Here is a 16717-nt window from a genome sequence, read left to right on the forward strand (position 1 = left end):
AGGAAAGCCCCTTAGGCTGGAGGTAGGATCCATCCCACTATATTGGTGAGGTAGTTTTTATGTGCAGCGCAGGTAGTTAGCCATAGAGTTTTTGACTTCACCTTGCAGCTTTTTTTTCTTGCACTAAGATGGAGTTTTGTCGAGAAAAATCAGTAATTACCCAAGAGTGCATTTATTCTAAGGAGTTTGGGGAGGATTCAATTACATTATTGATATTCTGGAGATAAATAACTTTCCCGTAAGTTAAAGTGATGCACAGTTTATTTTATTGGTCCTCTGCTGTAATCCTTGGCAAAGGATTAACTAATTTTGTTTCATCTTTTCCTGTTTTGACATTTGCCTGAGTGATGGCTGTATAGTACCAACCTGTTTCTAGTTAGAAAAGTATAATTAGGTTTCCCCTTCCTTTTCTGCATATTGGATTATGGATTAATACTTTAACATAAATGAGGATATCACCTCATGACTCAAAATATTAACTTGTCACCGTGTGAGATATCACAGCTTAGAAATCTTCAAAATAAGCTAAACCATTTGCAAATCCATCTTCTAATAAAACTGCAATGACAGCTTTCCTGAAGTTTTTGTAAGAAGTTATTTTGGGAAGCCGCACATTTTATATTTAAAGGCTTCAGATATCACCCATTTGCTACAAATAGCTAGCCCACAGGTGTTAATTTTTGTTCTTTACTGGAAATCATTTCCTATGAACAATGAATGAACTCAATTTAACAGAAACAATCTAGACTCTAAAAGCATTTAACTATAGCACAGATCTTTGCTATGTAATATGGATCCCAACTTTCTCATTGTAGCAGTACCAACTATAGCACTTTTTAATTTGAAACTGGATTAAAATATAATAAAATTTCTAAATCTTACTCAGGTAAGAATCGGCACAGTGAAACTTGAGCTGCATATTGTCATTAGATCCACAATATGAATGTAAAACTTACTTCACTCAATATGGGAAAGCACTTAGTGTGTTTTCCTTAATTTTCCTTTTCTGCATCAAAAGTTACATAACTAGAGTGCAGCTCTTACTTCATAAGACTCAAGTACAGATACCAAGCACCAGCGGCGTAATATGGTCTACCGCCACCCAGGGCTGGAGGTGTTCTCTTTCTCCCTGCGCACGCGAAGCGCATGCGTGCTCCAGCCCAGCTTGATGATGTCACTTCAGTGAGATTATTGTACAGGGGCACTCCACCTCACTCAGGTCTGCCTTCCCGCTTGCCTCCCCACCACTGGCAAAGGGACAGGAAGGCAAGCAGTGAGGCAGCCTGCTTCTCCGCTTCTCTCTCTGCTTCCCCGCCTGCCACGCCACTGAGGCAGCCAGACGTGCCGGTGAAGGGGCAAGAAGGTAAGCAAGGAGGCATCCCACCTCCCCGCTTGCCTCCCCACTTCCTCACCTGCCATGTCACCGGGGTATCCAGCAGTGACAGCAAAGGGAAGAGAAGGCAAGCAAGGAGGCAGCCCGCCTCCCCACTTACCTCCCCGCTTCCTCACTTGCCACGCCACTGGGGCATGGCAGTGCTGGTGAAGAAACAAGAAGACAAGTGAGGAGGCATCCTGCTTCCCTGCTTGCCTCCCTGCTTCCCTGCCTGCCACCCCGCCAGGCCACTCAGTGGCTCTGGAGAAGGGACAGGAAGGTGAGGCAGTGAGGCAGCCTGCTTTCCTGCCTGCCACACTGCCAGGGTGCACGGCAGTGCTGGCAAAGGGGCGAGAAGGCAAGTGAGGAGGCAGCCTGCTTCCCCACCTGTCTCCCCAATGCCTGCCGCACTGGCGGGGCACCCAGCGGCTCCGGTGAAGGGACGGGGAGGCAAGCAGGGAGGCAGCCTGCCTCTCTGCTTGTCTCCCTGTTTCCCTGCCTGCTGCACTGCTGGAGCGCCTGCCAGCACCGGCAAAGGGGTGGGAAGGGGCACCTCCCCACTTCGCCTCCCTACTTGCCTCCCCGCTTTCTCACCTGTCACACTGCTGGGGTGCCCGGCAGTGCTGGCGAAGAGGCAAGAAGGCAAGCAAAGAGGCAGCCTGCCTCCCTGCTTGCCTCCCCACTTTCCCACCTGCCTCGCCACTGGGGCGCCTGGCAGTGCCAGCGAAGGGGCGAGAAGGCAAGCGAGGAGGCAACCCACTTCCCCACTTGTCTCCCTGCTGCCTGCCACACTGGCAGGTCACTTGGCAGCTCTGGTGAAGGGAGGGGGAGGCATGCTGGGAGGCAGCCCGCCTCTCTGCTTGCCTCCCCACTTGCCTCCCCACCTGCTGCACTGCTGGAGCACCCGGTTTGCTGGATACCAAGGCAGGTGGCAGCAGCAAAGGGGCACTCCCAGGAGGGGCATGAACCAGGTGGCCCCCTGGCCCCCCACACGCTATGCCTCTGCCAAGCACAGAATACATGTGGCTCATGTCATGTGTAAAGTCAGCCCTGCCTTAAACTTTAATACAGCAATGTGGGCATAAATGTTATTAATGGCTTTCCCGTAGGTCCTTATGTATTTTTAAACAACATGTTTAGATAACGCATGCAAACACACATTACTTACACTACCGTACTTTTTTGCTGTAGCATTCTCTGGTTTGGAAGTGAACAAAGAAAATATTCACAGTGTAGTAAGAAGAGATCTGCTGCCTTGCTGAAGCATATTGTTTTTACAGCAGTGGCATGCGGAAATTACTAAGAACCATATGTGGAGATGATAGGTACATCTACTTATTTATCATTTATTTATTTCAGATTTTTTAAAATTACAGCTGCCTAGGCTGCTAACAACTGAATCATGTAAAAATAAACTCGTAAAAGTAGTATCAATCAATAAAATATAACTTATGAACAGTGGAGAAGTCAAGGTCTAGTCAATCAAGAGCAGCCATATCTTGGAGAGCAGACAAACATAACATTTTCATCATATCACATCATCATTTAGAGATTTAGGTAGGCTCATAAGGGCAGAAATCAGATGGCCCTTGGAAATTCAAATTCAATACCAAAGGCTGATATCCATACTGATGTTTTTCCCACTACAGTATGTATGATTCTCTTGTTTTTCCTCTTCATATCTTTCTTGGTTAATTCTTATATCACCCCACATCTTGCTTGTTTTGTGTAGGCAAGAAAGACCCATTATATTTAGCCTGTCCTCATTTTAATTGTACTTTTTATACCTTCTCCACCTCTACAGTGTCCTTTTTGAGAGGTGCTGATTAGAACTGCACCCATTATTCAAAATCCAGGGGATTTTGCATCTGATGAAGACAGCTGTGGTTCTCGAAAGCTTATGCTACAATAAAGTTGGTTAGTTTTAAAGGTGCTACTGGACTCTTTACTATTATTCAAAATGTTAGTGTAATATATGTAATTTTTCAGGTGATGATTATCCATAATAATAACTAACACTGAATTTTCCTTTTGCATTGCCAGCAAACTCAGTACAGTGAGTTGATATTTTCAGGGCCACTATGATTCTAAGATCGATTTTCTGGTTTTTTTCCCCTCCTCTCTTTCTTCCAAGGAGCCCCTTTCCATTTTTTCTAACGCACAACAAACCCACAGTTTTAGGCTAAACAATATTGATTGTCCCAATGAGCTTAATAGCAGAGTGGGATTTCAAACTGAGTTCTCACTGGTCCTAGTCCAATACTATAACCATTGCAACTCTCTGAGTTAAATGCCAAGAAATTTTTAGTAAAGTTTGTTGTACCAACATATATCATGTAAAGAAACTCTCATTTTGTGATGCTAATATTTGGTAAAATGTAAGCAACACATTTCCTTAATACAAATAATACTTTCCTTAATAATTTTATAGTTTGATTATCACCCTCATTTTTTTTTATTTAAGAAACCACCGAAGCTTGAGGTTAACTATAAGTTTGTGTTTAATTACCACTGATTCCACAGGGGGCTTAAAATTGACCATGCATTTAAATGCTTTATTGAATAGGCATTATGAGTACTTAACTGCAAATACCACAAGGCCTTTGGAGTACTGGCCTTATGTTTTGCAAAATGCTGTGTACATACCAGTAGCACTGTATTGTATACATAATTTATAAAGGTTTATCTTTCTAATTTAGCTTTAGAATCTTAACTGTTCCTCCCAACACAATTTCAAAATTGGTAATTAAAATATTCTAGAACAAATATTCTTGGATCTCCCACAATATCACTACAATCAAACTAATCTTATTAATTATTTCTCCCTAGATACTCTACTGTCAAATCAGCAGCAGGTTTTCTTCCCTCTCACTCTTAGTATTTTTAGTATGATTTTTTTGAAAAGTGTGTTCATTTTCCCCTTAAGAGTCAAAACAGATGTGATAATTACAGATCTCCATCTGTCTGTAAAAGGTAAATTGCACCCTTATGCAGCCACAATTTAGATATGCTCATGAAGTGAGGGGAGAGTCGATTTAACCTTTCAACTCTTGCTTGGCTTTAATAATCAAAACTGGATCTCCCACTGAGAGCTGTCATACTGGTTACAGTGTTAGGCTAGGACCTGGGAAACTGGGTTTGAATCCTGGCTCTGCCATGGAAACGCACCAGAGGGCCTTGGGCCCATCACACTACCAGACTAACATCTCTCAAGGCTGTTGCTGTAAGGATGAAGTAAAGGAGGTGAAAATGATATGATAAACTGTTTGGAAAGAAGAGTGAGATTTAAATAAATAATAATAACAATAATAATAAATACTATTGTTAACATTTTAAAGGTGCAAAGATAGCCAGCATACACAAATATGGCAGGAACAGAAGCCCTCTCTTGCAAATGTTCTACGCACTGGGGATGGACACAGATAGGGCTTCAAATCCCACATTCTCTGTATATGGCTGGACTACAAATAAAAGCAAGAACAGCACCTGTATTACTCACTGTTTTATGAAGGAGATAGGAAAATAAATAACAGTTCCTGCTAGGAACTCTGCTATACAGTTTCAGCTGTGCCAGTTAGTTTATTCGGGGGGGGGGACCAATAGTAGGCTTGTATACTGAAAACTGCTGCAGTGTGAACTATTTATTTTTTATGATTTGTACAAATTTAGTGTTGGGGTAAGATTAATGCACATGAACATAAAGCTAAAACTGTACACTTTCTTCTAAATCTGTACACTTGCAGAAAGCTAAATATTTTTATACTGTTAACATACAGAATGATTATTGTATAACATGATGAAACAGCTAAAAACTTACAAAAATCATGTTTTTGACCACAGATTGCTGTAAGAACAACCCAAATCCAGTAGCTCATAGCAAACTAGAGTTTTTGATAAGAACAAGAGAACTTGTTCAAATGTGTGTGCGCATGCATGCTATCAAGTCGCAGCTGACTTATGACGATACCTGCTGGAGTTTTCAAGAGACATTCAGAGGTGGGTTGCCATTGCCTGCCTCTTCATAGTGACCCTGGCCTTCCTTGATGGTCTTTCATCCAAATTTTAACCGGGGCTGACCCTGTGTAACTTCCAATATCAGGCTACTTGGACCTTCCAAGTCTGGGCAACTACTCAAATACAAGAGGTTTTTAATTTCCCTCCCGAAGCATTAATTACAAATAAATAAATTTATATTTAAATGCTGTGCTTCATCAACTGAAAGCCGTGATATTGGCAGTTTTATTTAATGGTTTATTAAATGGTTTTATTGGACTTGTAATGAAAGATTGGTTTTTAATCTTTTTTTACCTGTCATAGAACTCCCCAGTAATATTAAAAATTACAGCAACAACAAAAGGATTACAAGGCTTTACAGATCTCTGAATTTGTTTTTTTCCTGGTTTGTTCTAGTGGAGCAAAGATTGTGAGAGAGGAGGAAGATAGAGACACAAAATTCTTTGCTGCCAAATTTATCCAGCAAAATTGAATTGTCTTCTCATCAACAGTGTATATCCAAATGGACCATCTACATTTCTTTCAGACCCTTGTTTTTTCTACCTACAAAATGATAAAATTCTATATTTATTCAGGAATAATCTTTTGTTATAGTTTCTTAGGGCCTATTAGAGCTATAGGCACAATATTTCTGGGTAAACAAAGACTATAAGAATGAGAAACAGTAAAATGTGACTTTAATGTGAAGAACAGCGAACTGTTCTCTGGGAGCTGACTAGCACTAATGCCAACATATCCCACTTATATCAATGTAAGCCAGAGTTACTCCAGCACAGCTCTCCAGTGCTACCCCACCAGTTTCAGGGGCTGCCCAATCACATGACCAAGAGGGTGGGCTTTGACTCACAGGTAGGCAAGCTGGAGTGGGTGTGGTGGGTTTTCCAGGTGCCACTGGTCAGTGCCACAGATCAGTAGTCCAGTGGCATCTGGGAGGCTGAGCCCACACTGTGGTTCCTACCCCTCCCACACATATACATGTTCTAGGGTGCTGGGTGCAACTTACACAGGGAACAGGCTGGTGGGTTGTCCACGGGCGTGTGTGCCTGCTGTGGGGAGGGTTGTCTCTGTGGAAGTCCCACAGTCTCCTGCAGCACTGCTGATGCCTGATAAGCCACATAGATCATTAACACTTGGGGGGGAGGGGGGAAGCCAAAGACTTTGCTGCCATGATTACAGCAGAGGGAGAGTTGTGGAGCCAATTCCCAGCCATAATAATGGATATCTCAGGGGTGCCATCCTATTCCCTTTTGCCATTTGCTAGGGACAGAAAGTCAGACCTGGAGTTTTAGCCTGCCTTTCCCCTCAGCCGATGTGGGGAATGAACCAGGAGCCTCAGCCATGCTATGCCTATATGTGATATTCTCTGGCTGCCCCCATGATACTGGTGGTGGCATTAGGGCTGCAGTGGGGTGTCAGATGCCTGCTTGCATGTTTCTTTGGAACCTCTCCTCCTGGCCCTGGCATTAGAGGGCTGATGCTGAATGCCAGGCAGAGACTGTGAGTTCAAGCCTAGTTTTGGTCTTTTTTTCTTTGCCTCTCTGTTTTTACTTTTCCTGGGGAAGGGGGGGTGTGGCTCAGAGTGGGGGTGATTCTGGGTGGGCAGCACTTTTGTTGCCAGTCTTGCTCTTGCTAGTGTTGGGGTGAGGGTCCTGTCTGCCACTGGGTTGGGTGTCCCCTCTGTGCTAAGGAAGGAGCCATTTGGGCCATGTGCCTCTGTCATCTTGCTACAGTCGTGAGGTCTTTTCTCCCTGTCTGGTGGCTCTCTGTGAGGGGGAGAGTGGCATTGAGAGGCAGTGGCTGCACTGGTGGCCAGCAATTAGCTGTGCCTGTGTGTGCCACTTACAGCACTGTCATCAGCTGCTGTTGACTGACTGATAGATGCTGCAGGCATTACTATGGAGTTTGGAGCACTTGCGCTACTTTCCCTGCCTGGCCAGGATCATGCTTCTTTGTTTCACAGACCCTGCACTGGAACTGGCATGGGGTCTGTGAAACTGACAGCCTCTTTCTCCTGCTGCCCAGGCTGTCAGTTTGTCAGTTTCACAGACCCCACGCTGGAACAGTGCGGGGTCTGTGAAATGACAGTTTCTTTATTCTGCTGCCAGGCAGCAGAAGAAAGGGGCTGTCTGTTTCAAACGCCCCACACCGGTCTCAGCAGCCGGTGCAGGGCAATTGAATTGCCACAGAACAATGAACCACAAATTGGGAAAAGATCGGGAGTTTGTGGTTCGATGTTCCATGGAATGCTATGAACCACGAATTACAGGGTTCGTTTTTTCGTTCCGTGCCCATCTCTACTCGCAAGATCCTTGGGAAGATAAAATCTAGAAAAGGAGAATAACGTAAGCTGCTTTGGTTCCCCATTGTGGGGAGAGATGGTATATAAATGAACTAAATAAATATATCTGACGATGGGAGGCAGCAAAAAAGGTAGATTGGTTGGTGGGTGAGAAGGAAATGAGGATATGAGGGTTGCAAGAGGAAATAGTGTGAGGCGGGGTATAGAAGAGAAAGAGAGCTGCTCCCTGTAAGTCTTTGCAGGTTTCCTAGCATGCAACTGGGCCCACCCTGGCAGCTGGCAATGTGCAACTGGGCCAAGTCTAGTGGCCAGCACCATGCTACTGCACTGTAATTTTCCTGGGTAGATGTAGGAGGAGGAGAGGAGCTAAAAATAAAGGTAGTTTGGCTGGTAAGTGGGAAGGGGAAAAGAGAAAATGCTATGGGAGCTTTCAGGGAAAGTAAAGAGGAAAGTGGGGGAGCAGAAATGAGTCCTTGTGGATCCCCATTTATACAGTATATTAAACCATACATATTTCTATTTCATAATGAAAATGGGTTGGATCTAGCACAAAATTTCCACTTGCGCTATAGCTCTTGCTCAAGCAGAAATGCAAGAAAAAGAATATGATAGCTGTTTGCACTGAATTAAATTTATTATATCTCCACTTGTATATGATGTGCAAACAATTTGTGGGCACTGTGGTATATAGGGAAGAAAGTGACAGGTGTTACACAAAATCTTGTGCAAGCAGAACTGTGCTAAAACTATTTATATTTCTGTTTTTGCATTGCTGGATCCAACACATCTATAAAAATTATCTTCACAATTTAATTGTGTAAATTATATTGCACTCATCACACGCTAACGTATCTCTGTAAATCATTCTGGAGGTTTGATATATCTGTTTCTGAAGATGATTTTCTTGTACTTCACTCCTTTAAGAGAAAGACATGGACAGCATCTTCTGCTCAATTCAGATCATTGGTCTGTGTTTTCACATTCTCCGAGGCTCTGCAAATTTGAAGAACATTATCTAGGGATGAATCTCCCTTGCATATCAGCCATTCTCTAAGGATGGTATCTCTAATACCACAGACAACTCAATTGTTTATCAGGCTTTTTCAAGTTACCACAGCCACTATTTTTACTGAGCCTTATTCATTCTGTAACACAGTGACCCATAGTTTGATTGCATTTTACATGCATATAAAATATTTATTTAAACAGTTTTATTGTTATTATGAGTGTGTTATGTGCTGTCAAATTGCCTCCAACCTTATGAATGAAAGACCTCCAAAATGTCCTATCATTAACAGACTTGCTCAGATCTTAAAACTGGAGGACATGCCTTCTTTTGTTGAGTCAAGCCATCTCGTTTTAGGTCTTCCTCTTTTCCTATTACCTTCTACTTTTCCTAGCATTATTGACTTTTACAGAGAATTATTAGGCATGCAATATTCTTCAGGCCTACCAATTGTTGCTTTTAGATTCATAGCCCTGAGTTCCAGAAACCCAAAATTATTACAAATGTGCAAAGCCTCCGCTCCAGTAACATGTAAGAAAATGGAGGATTTGATTTTGTCACTTTTGCTTCTATAGCTGCCAAGCAGGGTTCAAAACTTTGCTTCCTTTTCTACTTAAATTATCTGCTGTATCTCCTGATAAGAATATGGATGTAACAAATCCATATTTACATACCTATAGGTTCTTGCTATTCAACAGTGTTTACGTAATCTTTATTTGGTCATAGCTCTCATAACAACCTGGTTGTACAGCAATAAAATGGCCTTCAGTTTAACCTGGTGCAATTCCCATTCTCCACATCTGACTCCATGTAATACTTCTTGGTCTGCAAATATGCTTAGATCCCAACTAGCATCTCCATAAGTGCAAGTGCATCTCCATAAGTGCAAGAATCTCTACTTGCAGACCCCACTTCTTTCCTTCTATCCCAATGCCAAGGCAAGCCAAAATGCGCCTTGAAAAGCCTATGATCCAACTCACAGTCTGAACAAGTTATAGGTTAAAATAACTTAAATATGAAGAGCGACTAAACATCTTACACAGTATTCTCTAGAACTATGGTCATGTGGTCTTGGAGCAAGTCCTCAAACAGTTCCCTAACAATGCTATCTATAAGGAATGCCTCAGACTTATACATTCTGTCACTGCATGTACAATTGCATTCATTCAACTAAATTCATGAACTGTCACAGAAAATAAAGTAAAATACATATTTGAAATATACGTTTTCAAATGAATGTCCCACCTCCAAAAAGAAGGAAAGGACTAGTTGGCCAAAGTAGTTGAATGAGTATGTTCAAATAATACCTCTGACAAACAGAGCTAGGGGAACTACAATGCCGTCAGGAACTACAATGCCAAGACCACGGCAATACAGTCCGGAAAACCCACAACAACCATCCTAGGGGAATTAGTTCATCCTAGGTGAAGTTATGAAATAATAAAACTATATGATTCATACATGTGGCTGTTGAATCAAGGATGCTTTATTCTCCAGTGGAGGGGGGTTAGGAGAATATATTGCTTATTCTAGTTATCAGATAGTAATTATTTGAAGTGTTTAAGCAGAATATGCAGAATGATCACTGACTGGGATAAGATTACTTCTGTCCAATCCTCCCCGCCTCCGGTCTTCTGATGAAAGAAAATTATGGGTTCGTAGCAATAACTTAAGTTGGTGGGAAGCTACTATTGGCAGGATTCTACCAGCAGGAGGGGAAATGCAAAAGAATTTGAATTGTGGAAGTGAAGGGGCAGCCCTCCATCAGAAGCTTAAATTCACACTCCAGAAAAAAGAACCGCAGCCTGTTCTTCTGATTGCATGCGCTGGGTGCTTTCTGGAGCAGAGAACAAGGGTTCTAGTTCTGCATATCATTTTTCCATCTGCTCCAAAACCTGGATTCTGATTTTACTGTTGAAGTGTCAAGTCTTCTCCACAGATGCAACAGTTTACAGCGTTAAGGGGTTCCCACCACAGGACTTGAGCCATCTCTTGGGAAACCTGTGGTTCTGCAAATCAGCCTGTGAATTTCAGTATCATGATTGTTTGTACCATGGAGTCTTTGGTGATCTTATTTCTGCCCTTATTTCTGAATAGCCATGTATTGTGATAGTATTTATTTATTTACTTAACTTACAGCTAGAGATGGGCATGAACCGAAATATGAATAAAAATTCAGCACAAACAAGGCCAGTTCGTGGTTCACAATCCAGCAGTTCATCAGAGTCCATTTCTGATGAACTGCCACAAATTTTAGGCTGGTTTGTTTGGTTCATTTTTTGGTTCATCACTACAGGCAGCCTGGCGCCAATCAATCCATTTCCTAGGCAACAGGGGATGTACTTCCTGCAGACCTTCTGCTGACCCAGAAGTAGCCTTCTGCTGGCCCAGAAGTCACATTTTCATGAACCAAAACAAACCGATTCATGAACTGGGGCAGGTTCGTGAAAGTTCGTGGTTCATGGTTCGTGAAATGTGATGAACCATGAACTGCAGTTTGTTTTTTTCCCCATTCGTGCCCATCTCTACTTACAGTCCACCTTTCAAGGTGCATCACTGTCTATCTATACATAACACACATGCACAAACACAATTCAGTCAGACAGCATAAGATATCCAATAAAAAATGCAATAGGATTTGGATTACAGAGTGACGAGAGACTAAGTTATGACGTTCTATAATGCAGAGAGTGGATGACAAAGGTGTAAAAAATGTGTGTGTAAAAAAAGAAGGGTGTATGTAATGGGTTGGCATAGTGACATATGATGTCAGCATAGTGAGACCATAGCAGCCATATGCCCATCTCAGTTCTCCAAAATAGCAGTTAAAACGGTTCATTCTTTGAGGCAATGACTTGCACGCTACTTCCAGTGACAAAGGTGCTGCTGAGAAGAAAAGAAGATTGGTTCTACAAAAAAAAAATGAAATAAATTGAAGAGGCAGGAAATTACTTCCAAGAGTGACAAGATTTCATGGTTGCATTCTCTGCTTCTTATAGAACCTTTCCTCCTGAATGCTTCTGTATCAACGAGGCATGACACTGAAATTAGCACTTACTGCCATAATGTTAGTCCTGTTAACAGACCCAAGTGAATACAATGTGACATTAATGTATCATTGAAGGCATGCCTTTGAAGCCAGAATATTCTCTGTGTTCATAATTGATCAACTGTTTCACTAACTTGTTCTTTTGGCAACTTGGAAAAAGTATTTTTTTTTCTTCACTGAAGTCTCTCCCCCTCCCTTGCTTTCTTTCACAGCAAAGCCTCACTGGGTTCAGTTGATAAAAGATTTTGAAGCTGCAGTGGAGGACAACTTATACTGGGAGTGCAGGGCCAGTGGCAAGCCCAAACCATCCTACAGATGGCTGAAAAATGGAGAGCCTTTAGCATTAGAGGTGAGTGGCTGAGAGTTTTGGTTAGTAAGTGAAATTTTGCAAAAGTTGCAACGCTGCATAATAGAAGGTGAGGAATCCACATTAGTGCTTTGAAACAACCTGGCAGAAAAATGTTCTATCTCAAGTAGCATCTGTATTCAACTGTTTGCCGAACAAAAAAGATATGTTTGATGGGGTTCGTAGTAGGTGGATTTGGGAATTGGGGCTAAATGCCAGCACAAATGGGCATGGTGGTATTGGCTTGCATTGCTTATACATCCATTATATCTGTTTATCCTTAAAATATCTGACAAATCTTTAAGTGGGCCCTACGTGGGTTCACTAGTTGGCTTTCTGTAACCAAAAAGTGTCCCTAAAATTACAGAGGATGCTTTCTTCCCCTTACCCATTGCAAGGATCCTATTCCCCTGTTTCCCTTGTAAATAAAGCAATGCATGTATTATTTTAATTGTTCACTTATGGAAATCATACAGAAAGGGTAAGACAAATTTACAATTAAAATGACAAGAAATCAAACCAGATGGAAAAAATACAGACCAATGTTGATCACTGTTGCACTGTTTTTGGTATTATCAATTTTCCCAGAGATGACCTGTTTTTCTTAAAGTGCAGTTCCTCATAGTGTCTTTGCAAGTCAGTTTTCATTTGGATAGAATTTGTAGTAGAGTGAAGGATATTGATTTAACTGAGAGGGTGTTATTAAGAAATGTATGAGTAAAAAATAAATAAATTAGTAAATGGTGACTTTAACAATAAGCTTGTAACCAGCTGTTAGTTGTTTGCTCTTTTCTTGATTAGAATATTTAATTGCATTTCAGGGCTGGGGGTGGGGGAATAGTTGATTGTAAATGTGTTAACATGCTATTAATTGTTCTATGCTTCGCAATTTCTCTGCTGGCTAAATCACTGTAAACATTTTACTGGTCTAATATTAATGCATAATGAATGCATCTAGTTTTCAGTATTGAGGAGCTTTTTTGCATGGAGGAGAATTCAGTCATGTGTCCACAACTGCAACCTAAAATGGAACAACTCAAGCATAGGTGCATCATCTCAGGGAGAAATAGTCCTCAGATTTGGTTCGCACATGCAAGGGTTAAGGATGCAGTAAAGTAGAATGATCTGTATCATTTCACCTTGTGGAGATTCACATTTTGAATGCTCCCATAAGTTAAAATCTTACCATTGCAAAAGGCAAAGAAAGAGGCAGAAGCTTTCTCACTTCATTGCTAGTATTATATTTGAATGGAAATTTCCATGTTAAGGATTATTCATTACTAGATTCTACCATCTGCAGTCTAAAAAAGTTTGTTCTGTTACCACCTCCTTATTCTATCACTCCATTGTGATCTCATTATCCTGCATACATGAATCAACCCCAAGTACAGCCAATATATTGGACTTTTGTAGAAGTAAGCATGCTTGTTGTAAGCACCAAATTTAACGAGAATTGATCCTCAAGATTTTTGGGAATAGACCACACTGACAACCAAATATAAGACTGTAGGGTTCTTTTTTAGAATTTGAAGAGGATATTTAAACCTAGAATTCTAGTTTTAGATTTATATCTGCTAGTAGCATTACAATACCCTCCATCTCATAAAAGCCATTATTATTATATTACTCCCTTTGGACATAGCATGCCTTAAACAATTGTTTAGTTACCAATTAAGTTCTGCTTTTGATGCAAAAACACAGGGTATACTTAGGCAGCCAAACTATTCCTCCTTTGCCTGGCTTCTTAGTCCTTTCAAGGATTTTTACATTTCTAACTTCTTGCTTTTACTGACCAGGGAAGGATACAAATTGAAAACGGGGCATTGATAATAACAAACCTAAACTTGACAGATTCCGGCATATACCAGTGCATAGCAGAAAACAAACATGGCACAATATATTCCAGTGCTGAACTTCAAGTTGTAGGTAAGTTTAGATTGTCTTTTTAAAAAAAATCTGTTGCCAGGCTACAGCAATTGTCATATTAATAAGTCTTAAAAAAGAAGTGTAACTTGCAAAAATGAAACTTTTGATCACAAGAAGCATCTCCTCTGCAATCATGAGTACTTTCTTCACCTATACCTGGAGAGTAAGGCGGGGGAACCAATATATTTTACATCCCAATCATTCACTGCTTTAAAATGAGGACACCGGGATAAATTATTAATTAGGGGAGAGCTGAGACAAAGGCTTGGATGCAGGCCCAGAGATTAAAACTAATCACACTATCTGGAAACAACATTGCCTCAGCACATTACTCAGTAGCGCTGACCTTCTGCATTCTGGCTCTGGTATTCCTCGGAGAGCAATGTCATTTAAAAGCAATGAGGTGGGTTCCCATGACCCCCTTCCTTGATTATGGACGTCATGGGGGGGGAGGACTCATTCAGTCATCCAGGTGTTGCGAGCTTGCTTTTAAAACATAAAGTGGAGAGCTGAACTGGCAGCGTTTATGGTGTATTCAAACAATGAAAGAAACCTAAAGAATAGTTTAGCATGGTGCTTAATTTTATTTTCTCTGAACAACTATCCCCCCTTGTTAAGCATGTCAGAGGTGGCAATCCCAAGGAAACATTTACAAATACGACATTCCTAATAGAATATACAATGTATACATACAGATAAGCTAAGCATAATCCTTGCTCCTCGCTGCTAACCCAAATTCCTCCATATTCTCCCCTTTGCAGTGGGCAGTATGTAGAGTCTACCTAGTGGTCTGGATGGACCAGCCATATGTAGTCTGTGGTTCACATAGCCTAGTCCTTTCAAAACAGGATGTAAGTTTTTAAAAAAATTTCCCATGGTTAGAATATGCTGCTGCAGGGGCAGCAGCTCTTTAGGTAGAAATTAATTAGAAAAGTATTTGCAAGGTTATCCATTTGGGAGCTTTTTGTGCTCCAATCAGCCTCTGACATTTGTAACTCTCAATACATGTGTACATATTACTTAAAACAAGTTCACAGTTCAACATCCTATTCATACAATCCACTTTTGGAAGGTTAATTAGGATATATTGAACCATGGTCTGTGTTTATGATGAAACACTCAGAACCATTTCTGTTGCCTTCACAACTTTAGAGAGACGGCTGGTGTCTGTGTATCTGTGTCTGTTTCTCGCCATGTAGCTAACAGAAGGAGCCCATTAGATATAGCTCAATATAACACACATCCCCTCATGAGAAAAGAGCTGTGTGCAAATTAGGGATACTGAGAACATAACAGTCAAACTTAGCATGCTCAGAAGTGTCAGTCAGACATGAGCCAGTCATCCACCCTGTTTGGTTTATGATGGATAGCTGCAAGTACCTGACAAACAGGTTGGCATCAGGTTTTGCAAAACTGTGCATGCACAAGGACACTGCTGATTCAAACTGATTGTCAGCCATTACCATCACTAAGGATTATTTAGACGAGCATCAAAGAGTAAGATTTTAATAAAACACAGTATTTAGGTATGATATTCATATGTGACTGATTTGATTGTCTATTTAAACAACTGCCTGCTGACCAAAGCAATTACACAGCAAAGACAAGTAGTAGTAGAACTCAATTGGGTGATGTGCAAACATGCATGTGATGTGCAAACACGCATGTGATGTGCAAAAAGCTGATTGCTCTGCACTGCATGGTTAGGCAGGAATATAGTAAAAGTAATCAGTTCTCTGTTCATGACCAGCAAACAAGACATGAGCTACACTGGTGGGTGTAATACAGACACTTATCCAAAATCCAATAATATGCAGAAAAGCACAAAGTGAAACTGTTAATATGAAAAGGAATTGTATGCTAAATTCCAGTTGAATTTGGTGGTGTTTCAATGTACAGTTTCTGTCTCAGTGCTGGGTTTTCTTCAGTGGTTTCCTGTACTGGGGGTGACAAATATTAATTCTCCTATGTCAAAGACATAAAAACTGGTAGGACCAAACTGAAGCCATGTTAGAGAGGATATTTTCATAGTTAATGTTCTTTTTTTTACCAGCTTCTGCTCCTGACTTCTCTAAAAATCCAATGAAGAAACTGATTCAACTGCAAATCGGTAGTTCAGCTCATTTTGAGTGCAAGCCAAAGGCTTCCCCTAAAGCATCCATCACTTGGAAAAAGGGAGGTGAGCTGCTCCAAGAAAATGAAAGGTATTATACAAATAAGAATGTTTTCATATTATTAATAAACTGTTACTTTTTGGAGCTTTATCAAAAATGGAATAGTAATGTAAACTGTGTACCTTAAAAATCTAAATTAGTAAGGTAATAGGCCCATTTTCCCTTCCCTGATATCTGTTGGGTTTTTTGTAGTATGAAAAGAATGTTCCCCAGCTAAATACAAGTACTAATTCGCTTTTTGTGAAAAACAAATTGGCTTGGTTTTGTTCTTAATTCAGTGCAGTACCACGCAAGTCCATTCAAAAGGAACCCAAGTCCTCCGCTTCAAATCTCTTCCCAGTAACAGACTTAAATGTCATAAGCGCAGCCGTGTTAGTCTTGCAGCAGTAAAAACACTGAAAGAGTTGTAGCACTTTAGAGATTGATTTATTGTGGCATGATCTTTCATAGACAGCAGACTGCCTCGTCAAATGCACAAAATGGGGTGAGAAGGCTATTTCTTTGTGTATTAATGCCTGAACACACACGAAC

The 16717-nt window shown here is 41.1% G+C and overlaps 1 protein-coding gene across 1 annotated transcript in view; it reads left to right on the forward strand.

Annotated features, from left to right (window-relative positions):
• The window catches only part of CNTN3 (contactin 3), a 161952-nt gene that overhangs the window by 63890 nt on the left and 81345 nt on the right, over nt 1-16717 (forward strand). Inside the window, exons 5-7 of the mRNA XM_054976404.1 lie at nt 11953-12089; nt 13883-14012; nt 16066-16216. Of these exons, the coding sequence (XP_054832379.1) occupies nt 11953-12089; nt 13883-14012; nt 16066-16216 (418 nt within the window). The remainder of the gene's footprint in view (nt 1-11952; nt 12090-13882; nt 14013-16065; nt 16217-16717) is intronic.

This window comes from Eublepharis macularius, chromosome 4, assembly GCF_028583425.1.
Source record: "Eublepharis macularius isolate TG4126 chromosome 4, MPM_Emac_v1.0, whole genome shotgun sequence".
Lineage (NCBI taxonomy): Eukaryota > Metazoa > Chordata > Lepidosauria > Squamata > Eublepharidae > Eublepharis > Eublepharis macularius.